The following is a 13,037-nucleotide window of genomic DNA, read 5'->3' as shown; positions in this document are numbered from 1 at the left end:
TAAGGTTTAAAGTTATATATATATATATATATATATATATATATATATATATATATACATGTATGTGAAAATACCACCAGAATGATCCAAGCTTGAGAACGGAGCAGTAATATGATCATGAAAATGAAACCAGAAATTCAATTTCCATGTAAGGAGAAATCGAATCCGGAACGAGAAATACGAAGATTCACGAGGAAGAACTTACCGTAAGGAATGAACAGAAGCAACAAGACCACAGCCATAACCGAAAGCATCTTCATGGCTGCTTTTTCTTAATTTCACTTAACAATTCTGCGATATGCAATAATATATGTTGATGAAGAAAAACTCCAGGGAGAGAGAGGAGCATGCGCAGATTTATACGAGGAAGAAGAAGTTCATCTAAAAAGGGAAAAACAAATATATATGTATGAAATAAGTAATATTTCCGGAATGCCAAAATTTGTCAACTCTGCTCATCTTTTTGTTAAGTTTCCACAAAGTAAAAATCTTTATATCAATCTTTCTGTTTAAGGAAAGATTAAGACAAGATTCTTTGCATGAATATGTTTCAGTGAGTTTGCTTTGTTTCTTTTCAGACAGATTTTAAAATTTCTAATTTCAGTATGAAGCCAAAATCAACAGAACTGGTCATGAAAACATCAGATGAGGGTTTTATTATTACTTTAGCTTCTACAAATTAAGAGACTATATATGCTAGCTCTTATATATATATATAACGGAGCTTAACGGCGTGGCGGTGTTCCCTGACGTCATCCACCTGATCCGCGACTTGGCTAAGGGCTCCATCGAGTTTGACACCGTAACGGAGACGAGCGGAAAGCTCGGGATCATGTTCCTCCGTTTCCCTTTGAAGGTACTTCAAAGCCAAAAGTCAAAGTCAACCTTTTTATGTAAAGAGCCGGGAAGATTTCAATCATTTAATTTGGTTTTATGCATTATTAATATAAATGATAAATTTAGTATGTAAATCATATGATATTTTCTATATCTGGTTATATGTATATATATATATACCTTGTAAATAGTGACACATACATACATACGTACGTGATGAGCAGGCAAAAGTGGAATGCGGCATTTTGGTAAATACGGTCAATCAGACAATTTCTCGCCAAAGTTGCAAACCCGTCTAAAATCTTAACAAGAGGTAAATAGTGTATATACTATATATACAGTACAAATTACAGAGAAAAAAATAAGATAATTTATTCTTGGAACAAAGATATATATATATATATATATATATATATTTTATAGCTGATTATGAGTCCTAATTCTCTTCAGTTCCAAGCAAGGCCAGCAGAAAGGCCTTGTAGTCACCGGACGTCTCTTTCGCCACGGATTGAAGGAGACTGGCATTGTTCCTCTTGAGGTACAACTCGTCGATCTTCTTCAGGTCCTTCTCCGCACGCGTGACGATCACACGGCTCAAAGCATCTTCATCAGTCCCCACCTCATTGATCGCATTCCGCAAAACCTGAGTGAGAGTTCCGTGAAAACAAATTCCCTCATTAGTCATCTTTCGCAAGATTTATAGGGAACTGCCTTGATTTGATTTGAACCCTTGATATTCCGAATTATGAAGAGTCTTAGTTTTATTCCGATAGATCTTCCGTTTTCTAGTTAAAGAAAACTAAACTGAAACCCTTCATTATTTCCAGCAGTTGAAGGATATTCTAAGTTTTCTTGATCTGTAATGTCTTACTTTCGCGTAGTACCGATTTGGATTCTTGATACACCTGATGGCCGCACGCAGCGTGCTTAGGTAATCATCGGTCGGGTGATTGAGAAGATCCTGAAAACATCAACAGGCATGGAAAAACAAGGACAACCTCTTCATGACAAACTGGTAAGAGTGGTTTATTTTCTGTCCTAGATGAATATCCATGTGTCCCTCTTTTAGTTTTCTTACCTTAGTGACAGATCGGCCGTAGATATCTTTGTAGCGGTTGAAGATTGCGTTAAGCTGTGTCGTACTCCTCGTGCTCAGAACCCGGATAGTTTCTTCGTGGTCAACAGCCTTACCCACGATCTCGTCGTGAAGAATCCCGGCCTCTGACTGAGCCAACATCTCGTCCATTTCGTCTCCGTCGTACTTATAGGCGCTTGACATTGCTACCAAGAGCTGCATCAAAAACCAAAAGGGATACAATCAATGATGCAAGAAACATTTTTTTCAAAAAAAAAGTATATTCTTACGTACTCTCCTGATATCGCCAGACGTATGGGAGGCGAGATCTTCCTCGAGGGAACGCTTGTAACGTGTTTGGTAATAACGTCTAACGGCTAACAGATCTTCGGGTGATCTCATGCAGGAAATCTCTACGAGGGCCTTATAGTCAGGAACAGGCTTATGAATGGCCGAGTTGGCTAAGACAGCATCTCTCTCTGGTGGATCCATTACCCACAAGCATATGGCTTTCTGCAGGTAACATATATCAAATCCTTTTTTATCGACGTTGTGCATCGATTTACCGAGGTTGTTAGGATATGGAAAGATACAGTTATCGTATTTGAATAATGAGTTATCAAACCTCAAAATCGCCAGAGAGCTCGGATTTCATCTGGTGAATGAGATCCTCACTGTAAAGTTCTTGGTAAGCTTGCCTTATGAGCTTCCTCTGAAACATATTCCGGTGTCCTAATATCGATATTATCGCCCTTTCATCGGTTCCCAACCCTGAAACCGAAATCAAAACCATCAAAAGAAGGAGAGAAAACGAAACCTCGATCGGATCCATAATTCTTGAACTTTACAAAAAAAAAACACCCGAAAAGCGAGAACCTTGACAGGCTTTCTTGATCTTTTCGGCGTCTTCCATAGGGTGAAACTGGTGAGGAGCGACAAGGGTTGCCATCCTTATGATCCTTGCTTGTGTATATGTTTTCCTCTCTGTTACTCTTCTGTTTGGCCCTTCTTGTGCGTGTGTGTGTATATATACATATATATGTGCGTATAATTTGTTTGAAACAGTGCCCATTTAAAGTAAACTGTTGTAACGTTCATTGATTTATGTTATGAATCTAAGTGAAACTGTTTCTTATTAAGTACCCCCGACATTATGGACCGTTTTACGTCAATTTTCATTTGACAAAGTTATATTAAATTTCGGCTTAAAATGTTTCTTTAGTCTGGATTTGTTAGGCTGATCACATTAATAACTCGAGTCCCGGCCTAAAAGACAAACGGGCCGGTCCGGGCTTTTTTAAACCAAGCCCATAAATTTTACATACGGGTTCGGGTCGGTTTTCGGATCTCGGGCTTTTTGACGCGAACTGTTTCAGTTTTTTTTTTTTTTTTTTTGAATTTAATAACTATATACTAATGGAGGACCAAAAAGAGAACAGAACAGAAAAACATCGTTAGGAAAACACTATATTGTTTTACTATATAAATATATATAGTAAAAGCTACAAAGGTAAATCTCAATAGTAGACAAACTATTCAACCCCTTATTTAATACATTTATACATCTAATATTTTATGGTTCAATGTTCATTTAGAATTGCTTAATTTGATTTTTTTTTTTTGGTCAATTTTAATAGATACACTGACATTTGGTTAACCAACGAAATATACCCCAAAACTCATATCTAAAACTCAGATATTCGAAATCGAAAATCCAAATTTAGGAATATCTAACCGACGCCCACCTCCAAGCTTTAAGGATTCAGGATTTGTTTTCGAGCAAATTACCTCGTACAAATATTATCACGTGGCCGTGAAGTAACTGTAATGTCAAATTTAGGAATATTCGAAAAAACACGAAATCTAATTACAAAAGTGTAATACGATGTTAGTACAAATAAGTAAAGCAGAATATGATTATGATTATTAGACGCGCAAAGAAGAAAGCATTCTTGTCCGAAACATCAACTTAAAGCAGATGGAGAGTTTCTCACTTGGCCGTCGAGGTAAGCTGTCTGAGGTTATACTTTGCCAACTCCTTGTACTTCTCCACAACCCCGATCAAGCACACCGTCTGTAACGAATCAGCATACCAAACCGGTTATGCAAACATCGAGTAAGTTCGGTTAAGCGAACCAAGTATCGGATTGATCGATGGAAACCAGGATGTGAATGGAATAAACAGAGTATGGTGTTTTCCTTTACCTTGACAATTTCGACCACGACTGTAATGTCCGGACTGCTCAAATCAACTTTGTGAGGAGCGGGGACAGATTTTGCAACCGTGTTTATAATTTTCATCCTATCAATACCCGTGTTGGCCCGAGCCCCGTACAATACAGCAAACTGTAGTAAAGAAAAAGATGAAACTTCGTCATAGATGAATGCCTAGTAAACAAATCGGACCAACGTAATAGGTTTATTACCTTGCGTGGACTATCGGTCTCAACGGGAAAATACTCTTCTACGAGAGGTTTTATGGCTCTTGAAATTTCGTCCTCTGATGCATAACACGACACTTCCATCGGCAGAACTCTTAAGATGAACCTAATGTCACAAGGCATGTGAGAAAACAAAAAAGTGAAACGGAAACAGGTTAAAGAATTTTCGCTTTGAAGGGTTATTAGTGTGTAAACCAACCTCGACATATGCTTTCTTGTTGCAGCAGCAGATGTCATCATGTGCTGCACAATCTCCTTCGGCTTCGGGTCACCATCTCTCCTTCTCATTTGGATGAAGACTAGACCATTGCAACCCGGATCTAACTTCATAAAACGCCTCTGTTCAAACGAGAAATACTCTGTCAGCTCACAGAAGACATAAATCAAATTGCAAAATCAAAGATTATAAGACTGAACACAGATGAATGCATCAAAAAATAATGAACAAAGGATTTCAAAGCTATTGAAGGCACTTCTGCAGACCTTAGTCTTGTCTCCAAGTTCTTGAAGTTCAGCTTCAATCAACTTATCAATAGACTTCTCCTCAGTTTTTTCAGGTTTTACGTCATCAGATGTATTGGTCTCAAGACACTGCTTCTTTACCGGAGGCTCCTCCTCACTTTCGTTCTTTTGTTTTCCCAGATCTTCATCGTTCTCATTATTAACGTTTTCTACCGCATGTTTCTCTTCACATGACTTTTCACTGGCTACTCTTTCTTCAGCCACACCGTTCTTGTTGCTCTCACTTCCCTCCTCCTTTTTTCCCTCGTCTTTAGTTTCCTCTTCATCACCATCATCACTGTCATGATCCTCATCATCATCGTCTTCCTCGTCACTGTATGAAAAAGTAATTTTTTTGTTTGAAGCACTTTCAGTTAACCCTGAAGGCTTTACTTCCGAGTCTTTCCCATTCATTAGCTCCTCAAAGAACTGCGAAAAAAGGAGGAAATGTTACTCACAAAGATCAGGACTTACACTCAAAGACTAAAACCTAGAAAAACTCGACAAATTCTAAGCCCGTTTTCGAGTATCATGACATGAAAATGGGAACTTTTCTTTGCATCAGAAACAGGGAAGATAATGTGAAATCTCATTGTATGTTGGCTTTGCATTTCGGCATCAAAGGCACAAACTTTCGAACTTTGAGAGATTTAGCGTCAATATTATCTATAACAGCAGCGGATAAACGGTAGCTACAAATCAGAAAATTGATGGATTATGTCACTCAACTCTAGATGAACCAACGTACTTTATAAACTTGAATCGCCCATCAAAGATTTCGATGAATTCATCTAATCGTTGAGATTCTAATGAAAATCCAGAAATTAAAACCAGACGCTTAAACCAGATTCTCCGATCCATACACGAATCAGAGCCAATCGTTCAGAACAAAGCAAAACCCACGAACCCAAAAACAACATAAAAGCACGCGCGAAGGATTCTTAAGCAGTGAGCATGAGCAACTAATTGGGTGAAGCGAATCAAAATCATAAGCAAATTAAATAGAACCTTACAGAATCAATGACGTTGAGAGCTTCATGAGCAGCTTGATGCTCTCGTCCGCCATCGCAGGTGATGAAGAAGCCTTGAACTCCAGGTTTCAAAGGGTACGCACCTTTCTTCTTCACTGGTTTCTGCCAAAAAAAAAATCAACGAAAACACCGCAACGATCTTAGCCCTGTATGAATCCACACGGATATGCATACCTATATGCATAACATACACACAGACAGAGAAAGAGAGAGAGAGAGAGAGAGAGAGAGAGAGAGAGAGATTACGTTTTGAGGGAGATAGCGTTGTCTCCTCTTCTTACTCTTGTCGCCGGTGTTGGAGTGGGGTTTGTCGCCGGTAGCCATTGTAGGCGGAGAGAGAGAGAAATAGAGAGAGCGCGAGAGAACAAGAAGGGTTTTTCAGAGTTTGGGAAAGAAGGGAACAGACACCGAAACAGGCTTAAGTTTAGGTAGATAGATGGTGGGTCACAAGAGTCGTCTTTTGGGCTTAAACTTATAAGAATATCCAAACCTGTAAAATCAAAACCAGATTTCACGTCCAAAATTAAAAAAAAAAAACAAGTTTATAAAAAATAAATGTGAAAATAAAGTATTAAATAAAATTATGTTTAGCCTCATGGTAACGATATGCTTGAGTATTGGAATTATTATCTCTAAATATTTAAATTATAGACAAATGATTACAATATATAAATTATAGAAAATTGGCGTTTTGGGCAATTATAGACAAATGATTACAATATATAAGTTATAAAACACTGATTAACATCGACATGTTTACCATATAATACAATTTTAATTAAAAAACTTATATAAATTATTAAAAACGAAAATTTTGAATCCAAACATATTCAAATAGAATATAAAAATAGCTAAAAAAATATGAATAAATCGAAAATTTCTTTAAAAATCAACATTTTCATCTGAACTGAAAAAAAAAACAAGGAATCGAATCCAACATAAAAACTCCATTAGATATAGTTGAGAAATAATCGAACCTGAACCAAATTATTTTTACAGTAATCTGGTTAAATTCATAAATTAATTTTATTTTGCAGTAATTTCTACAGTAATCGGCTTAAAACAACTTCAACTTAATACCCAAAAAAAATACATACAACAGAGAAAACATTCTTCTGCAATAAACACAGAAGAAATGAAGAACGGTTAACGGTCTATGAACTCTTCTTCCCGACCTCCTCGGCGGCCGCTGCGGCGAGTAAGGCGGCCCCGAGGCCCGAACCATCCTCGGTGATCTTCAAAACGACGTTCCGGGCGACAAAATCCCGTCCTAAGATCTCTTCCAAACCTTCTTTCAAATACTCTCTGAATTTCTTGTAACTTGCGTATAAGCCTCCTTCAATGGCCACAACACTTCTTGAATTACCCTCTTCTCTCCCCATCTTCTTCAATATTCCGGCGATTCCCGCCGCACCGAGTCTCCCCGCCCGTCTTGTCACGGCATCGCATACTCTTACCACGATTCTTCTCATCCTTAATGGTACGTCCTTTATCTGAATCTCCGAAAGAAAGATATATATAAGAAACTACTAAGGTTTATATCCGAAAACAAGATGACGATACCGATTCTTGGATCGATATTATGGATTTCGTGCTCCGGTTTCGATCATTCGATTCAAGAAATTAATCAAACTTCAATTCGAACATATCAAATGAGATCCAAAGATTGCGGTTTTCAGATTGAGTATCGAAGAACGAAAACCTTACCTGGAGAAGGTCTCGTAGGATCCGTTCTACTTCTTTCAGTTCAGAGGATTTGTCTTGGTGCATCGCCGTTATATAAGGAGCACTGTAACGTTACCACACGACGAAATAACGATCGGGAAGATATATACGATTCAATATCATAGGCACTTTTTTGGACACGCTAACGATCTGAAAGATGTCGTAAAATGAAATGGCGAACCTCAAAATAGAGGGTCGGGACAACATATCCGCCGCTTGCCTAAACTCGTCGGATTCTTGTGAGATCCTAAGCAATACTCTCCGAACGATTTCTCCCAAGTACATCCCGGATATCATTTTCTCGTAAGCCTGATAATGAAATCGGGTAAAATAACGACATCCTGACACATCTTAGTCCACATATCATTAACTATCAATCGAGACGAACTCACCATTTCATTTGGATTGAGAGATTCTGCATCCAACTCGATATCATACGACGTTCTTGGCAGATGAGACGAAAAGAAGTTTCCCCACTCCGTGTTGATGACCTGAATCGTTATGATTCCGTAACGTTCTGATCCAGAATCGATATCAAAATGTCGAAAAATCATGTTTTCCGTAGTGATAGGAAGCGTACCATTTGTCCGGAAGGCGTGAGCAACCCGGGAGACTTTGTTATATTTTCGGTTTTCTCTACATAAGCGGCATTGGTACCAGTCCCTATAATAACTGCAGCAACCGTGTCTTGATCGTGGTAATGCGCAAGAGCTAGCGATCCTACGGTATCGTTCACCTTTTTTCCATCAAAAAGACGGTCCGATGCTTCAAACGTTTATATCCCGAAAACAATATATGAATCCTATGTAAGGAAATAAATATTTTGCTGCTCCGGTTTGAGATACTTACAAGGGCTGTGACCTGCATATTCACCCGTCTCTTGTCCAACGCTGCTTGGAGAAGTCCCGAAACCTCTTCATGCACCTGTCGGGATTTCAACAGAAACGGCTCGTAAAGATGACGGTATCGGAAGTTTCTACATTGTCTTTTTACGAGGAGAGGACGACGGAAAGGGTTACTTGGCCGACTAACCGCGTCTTTTATCGCGAACCCTTTTGTCCACCGGATGAGATTCCCGGACGAAACAGACGTCTGCTTAACCGGGAACGAGAATGTGAACCCGAGCCGCCTTTTTCCCGAATCAGAAACAGCATCCTTTCCTTCCTTCCCGACGAATCTCTCTATCGACGAGGCTAAGAAATCGAAGAAAGCCTGCAACACAAGAATGGATTTCGAATCGAAATGCCGATGAAAAACATACTTGTAAAGAAAGTAAAGATCTCTGAAGAAACCGACCTCGCTCGTTCCTTTCATCAGATCTTGGGGAATATGTTGTCTGTCCATGTCCTGAACCTCTAGAGACGATCTCTCGCCTCCGAGGGAAACCCTTAAGATCCTAAAATTGGTTCCTCCTACGTCCAGCGCGTAGAAAATCCCCTTCGCGTTCCTGAAGGAAAAAAAAAAAAAAACACGATAATGGTTCCGTACATTAGCTTCGGTTTGATCCAAAAGGGCGGCTTAGCTGCTACAGAAACATGTTAATGTCCGAACAAGTTTCAGAGATTTAGTTGCTTGTTCTGTCTGAAACTACACACCATTGTTTATTGACAGTTTGAAACGGTGGACCCGAACCAATTTGGGTTTAAATGCAACTGAACAGGAAACCTATTTCCAAATCTTGAAAACTTGAGTTGAGTACCAAATCATTGAAAGAAATTTAATTACCAGTCAGGAAGAGCATGAACAAAAGAGATCAGCATCTTGATCTTTGCCTCATCCTCAGATCTCAATCCCTTTTCCATCTCCTCCGCCATCGCCGCCGCCAATTTCCTCAGGGTGTCCACGTCAGCATCGCATGCCGCCTCCAGCTCCGCCGTCAGCCTCTCCGTCGCCGTCTGTTCCATCTCCGCCATATATTTTTTACCAATAGAGTTGCAATCACAGAGATAATGTCTCTAAACGTGGAGTATGCATTAAAAAAACATGTGTATATATATATATATATGTGTGTATAGAAGTTTGACAGAGGATGAAACCCGCCAAGAAAAGTCAACATCCAAGTTGCCAAAACCGGATATTATTTTCCCGTGAATCGGATAAAACTATGGGGACTATTCTCGAGGCGGTTTTTGGATTTGCATTATGGGAACTTTTCTAATTAAGTTTGGATTTTGTTTTTGTTAATTCTAATTAAATTTGGATTTGGTCCTTTTTCCTGGATTATAACTAAAACAATTCTCTATATCTAAAAATTTCTCACATTTTTTACATTTATGAATATTTCATGATATTCTCACATTTATTTAAATTGTTATATTTCTTATTAGTATAAAAAATGTCCTTCAAAACTAATTATTTAAAATTATTAAATATTACTCGGAAATTAACTATTGATTAGTTTTTTTACTAAATAAAAAATGGAATAAAATCAATCTTTTTAACTTAAAAAACAATTTAATTCGAAATAAAGACAAATCAACAATAACAAAAAAATAATAATTAAAATATATGTAACAACATTTTCATCAATAAAAAAAATGAAAAGTAAAAACAAAATCAAATCCAACATAAAATAGAATTAAAAAATAACCGAACCTAAACCGAAACCGAAAACCAGATCCTATTTCATACCATCCAAATTCACAAATTAATTTTATTTTGCAGTCATTTCTACAGTAAGCTGCTTAAAAACAACTTCAACTTGATAACCCCAAAAAAAAAACATAGAACAGAGAAAAACATTCTTATGCGCAAACACAGAAGAAATGAAGAACGGTTACAAACTGTGAATTCTTCTTCCCGACGTACTCGGCCGCTGCTGCTGCGAGTAAGGCGGCCCCGAGCCCCGAACCATCCTTGGTGGTCGTCAAAATGACGTTTCGGGCGACATAATCTTGTCCTAAGATCTCTTCCAAAGCTTCTCTCAAATACTCTCTGAGCTTCTCGTAATTTGCATATAAGCCTCCTTCAATGGCCACAACACTTTTTGACTCACCATCTTCTCTCCCCATCTTCTTCAATATTCCGACGATTCCTGCCGCCCCGAGTCTCCCCGCCCGTCTTGTCACTGCATTGCATACTCTTACCACGATTCTTCTCATCCTTAAAGATACGTCATTTACCTGAATCGCCGAAAGAAATCACAAATTACTAAGGTTTATATCCGAACACATGATGATGATGATGATGGTGATATCGATTCTTGGATCGATATAATGGATTTAGTTCGAACATATCAAATGACAGCCAAATATTGTGGTTTTCAGGTTGTATCGAAGAACGAAAACCGTACCTGGAGACGGTCTCGTACGATTCCTTCTACTTCTTTCAGTTCGGAGGATTCGTCTTGGTGCATCGCCTTTATATCAAGAGCGCTGTAATGTACCACACGATGAAATAACGACCGGGAAGATATATGATTCAACATGATAAGCTTTTGTTTTAGGACACGATAAAAGATTGAAAGATTTCGTAAAATGAAATGGCAAACCTCAAAATAGATGGTCGGGATAACATATCCGCCGCTTGCCTAAACTCGTCGGATTCTTGTGATATCCTAAGCAACACTCTCCGAACGATTTCTCCCAAGTACATCCCGGATATCATTTTCTCGTAAGCCTGATGTCGAAATCGGGTAAAATAATGGCATCCCAACACATCTTAGTCCACATATCATTAACTATCAATCGAGACGAACTCACCATTTCATTTGGATTGAGAGATTCTGCATCCAACTCGATATCATACGTCGTTCTTGGTAGATGAGATGAAAAGAAGTTTCCCCACTCCGTGTTGATGACCTGAATCGTTACGATTCCGTAACGTTCTAATCCAAAATCGATATGAAAACATCGAAAAGTTATGTTTTCCGTAGTAATAGGAAGCGTACCATTTGTGTGGAATCCTCGGCTAACGCCGGAGACTTTGTTATATTTTTCGTTTGCTCCACATAAGCGGCATTGGTACCAGTCCCTATAATAACTGCAGCAACCGTGTCTTGATCGTTGTAATGCGCGAGAGCTAGCGATCCTACGGTATCGTTCACCTTTTTTCCATCAAAAAGACGGTCCGATGCTTCAAACGTTTATATCCCGAAAGAAAAAAACATATTGTAAGGAAATAAATATTTTGCTGCTCCGGTTTGAGCTACTTACAAGGGCCGTGACTTGCATATTGACCCCTCTCTTGTCCAACGCTGCTTGGAGAAGTCCCGAAACCTCTTTATGCACCTGCTGGGATTTCAACAGAAGCGGCTCTTAAAGATGACGGTATCGGAAGTTTCTACATTGTCTTTTTTCGGGGAGAGGACGACAGAAAGGGTTACTTGGCCGACTAACCGCGTCTTTTATCGCGAACCCTTTTGTCCACCGGATGAGATTCCCGGATGAAACAGACGTCTGCTTAATCGGGAACGAGAATGTGAACCCCAACTGCCTTTTTCCCAAATCAGAAACAGCATCCTTTCCTTCCTTCCCGACGAATCTCTCTATCGACGAGGCTAAGAAATCGAAGAAAGCCTGCAAAACAAGAATGGATTTCGAATCGAAATGCCGATGAAAAAAACACCTGTGAAGGAGGTAAAGATCTCTGAAGAAACCGACCTCGCTCGTTCCTTTCATCAGATCTTGGGGAATATGTTGTATTTCCATGTCCTGAACCTCTAGAGATGATTCCCCGCCTCCGAGGGAAACCCTTAAGATCCTGAAATTGGTTCCTCCTACGTCCAGCGCGTAGAAAATCCCTTTCGCTTTCCTGAAGATGAAAAAAAAAACACGATAATGGTTCCGTACATATTAGCTTCTCGGCAAAGGGCAAGGATTCGAGCCTTTGCTGTTACAGAAACATGTTAATGTTCGGACAAGTTTCACAGATCCATTTGCTTGTTCTGCCTGAAACTAAATGCGCCATTGTTCGTTGACAGTTTGAAAGAGTGGGCCCATATCGATATGGATTTAATGCAACTGAACAGAACACATAAACTTCAGTTGTATTAGAGCTCCTGGTTATTTCCGGTCTGATTTCCCGGTCCGAGCTAGGCTGGCGAGCTGATTCAGTCTTTCCCGCTCAAGATCTTTTTCATTCCATCATATTTTTCTGTTCAGATATTTCCTTGATTGCATATCAGTTCTGTTTTTCTTTCTACTTGTATATATATATATGTTGGTCACTAAATTCCATATCTATCTTTCAATAAGTTGACCACCGAATCATTGGCCCGAAAAGAACCCGTATGAGAAGAAATTTAATTACCAGTCAGGAAGAGTATGAACAAAAGAGATCAGCATCTTGATCTTTGCCTCATCCTCAGATCTCAATCCCTTTTTCATCTCCTCCGCCATCGCCGCCGCCAATTCCCTCAGGGTGTCCACGTCAGCATCGCATGCCGCCTCCAGCTCCGCCGTCAGCCTCTCCTCCGCCGTCTCCGCC

The 13,037-nt window shown here is 39.2% G+C and overlaps 3 protein-coding genes across 6 annotated transcripts in view; all 3 read right to left on the bottom strand.

The window, feature by feature from the left end:
* Positions 1 to 1,234: 1,234 nt before the first annotated feature.
* LOC104811186 (annexin D8) lies at positions 1,235 to 2,929 on the bottom strand. The gene is made up of 6 exons (XM_010537808.2): positions 2,789 to 2,929; positions 2,538 to 2,683; positions 2,207 to 2,425; positions 1,916 to 2,128; positions 1,709 to 1,798; positions 1,235 to 1,480 (listed from the first exon to the last, which is right to left on the bottom strand). Exons 1-6 carry the CDS (start codon positions 2,859 to 2,861, stop codon positions 1,274 to 1,276), a joined length of 948 nt encoding a protein of 315 aa, XP_010536110.1. The 5' UTR covers positions 2,862 to 2,929; the 3' UTR covers positions 1,235 to 1,273.
* Positions 2,930 to 3,680: 751 nt separating this feature from the next.
* Positions 3,681 to 6,301, bottom strand: LOC104811185 (THUMP domain-containing protein 1 homolog). The gene is made up of 7 exons (XM_010537807.2): positions 6,132 to 6,301; positions 5,868 to 5,987; positions 4,837 to 5,283; positions 4,553 to 4,692; positions 4,339 to 4,459; positions 4,118 to 4,258; positions 3,681 to 3,986 (listed from the first exon to the last, which is right to left on the bottom strand). The coding sequence occupies exons 1-7, from the start codon at positions 6,207 to 6,209 to the stop codon at positions 3,903 to 3,905; spliced, it is 1,131 nt and encodes a 376-aa protein (XP_010536109.1). The 5' UTR covers positions 6,210 to 6,301; the 3' UTR covers positions 3,681 to 3,902.
* A 588-nt stretch (positions 6,302 to 6,889) lies between these two features.
* Positions 6,890 to 13,037, bottom strand: part of LOC104811184 (hexokinase-4-like) — a 6,745-nt gene continuing 597 nt past the window's right edge. Inside the window, exons 2-10 of one of the 4 annotated variants that reach the window (XM_019202294.1) lie at positions 12,861 to 13,035; positions 8,907 to 9,057; positions 8,643 to 8,822; positions 8,460 to 8,534; positions 8,191 to 8,346; positions 8,003 to 8,101; positions 7,792 to 7,919; positions 7,593 to 7,674; positions 6,890 to 7,378 (exon numbers count right to left, since the gene is read on the bottom strand). In XM_019202294.1, coding sequence (XP_019057839.1) covers positions 7,040 to 7,378; positions 7,593 to 7,674; positions 7,792 to 7,919; positions 8,003 to 8,101; positions 8,191 to 8,346; positions 8,460 to 8,534; positions 8,643 to 8,822; positions 8,907 to 9,057; positions 12,861 to 13,035 — 1,385 coding nt within the window. In that variant the 3' untranslated portion in view covers positions 6,890 to 7,039. Of the gene's footprint in view, positions 7,379 to 7,592; positions 7,675 to 7,791; positions 7,920 to 8,002; positions 8,102 to 8,190; positions 8,347 to 8,459; positions 8,535 to 8,642; positions 8,823 to 8,906; positions 9,058 to 9,335; positions 9,578 to 10,206; positions 10,733 to 10,902; positions 10,985 to 11,100; positions 11,229 to 11,311; positions 11,411 to 11,499; positions 11,656 to 11,764; positions 11,843 to 11,947; positions 12,128 to 12,211; positions 12,363 to 12,860; positions 13,036 to 13,037 lie in introns of those variants that run through there. The other 3 variants (XM_010537804.2, XM_010537805.2, XM_010537806.1) reach the window with 3 other exon arrangements.

The sequence above is a fragment of the Tarenaya hassleriana genome, unplaced genomic scaffold (genome assembly GCF_000463585.1).
Source record: "Tarenaya hassleriana unplaced genomic scaffold, ASM46358v1 Cleome19, whole genome shotgun sequence".
NCBI classification, from domain to species: Eukaryota; Viridiplantae; Streptophyta; class Magnoliopsida; order Brassicales; family Cleomaceae; genus Tarenaya; species Tarenaya hassleriana.
The sequence above is the reverse complement of the archived record's forward strand: the minus strand, read 5'-3'. Positions and strand labels throughout refer to the sequence as shown.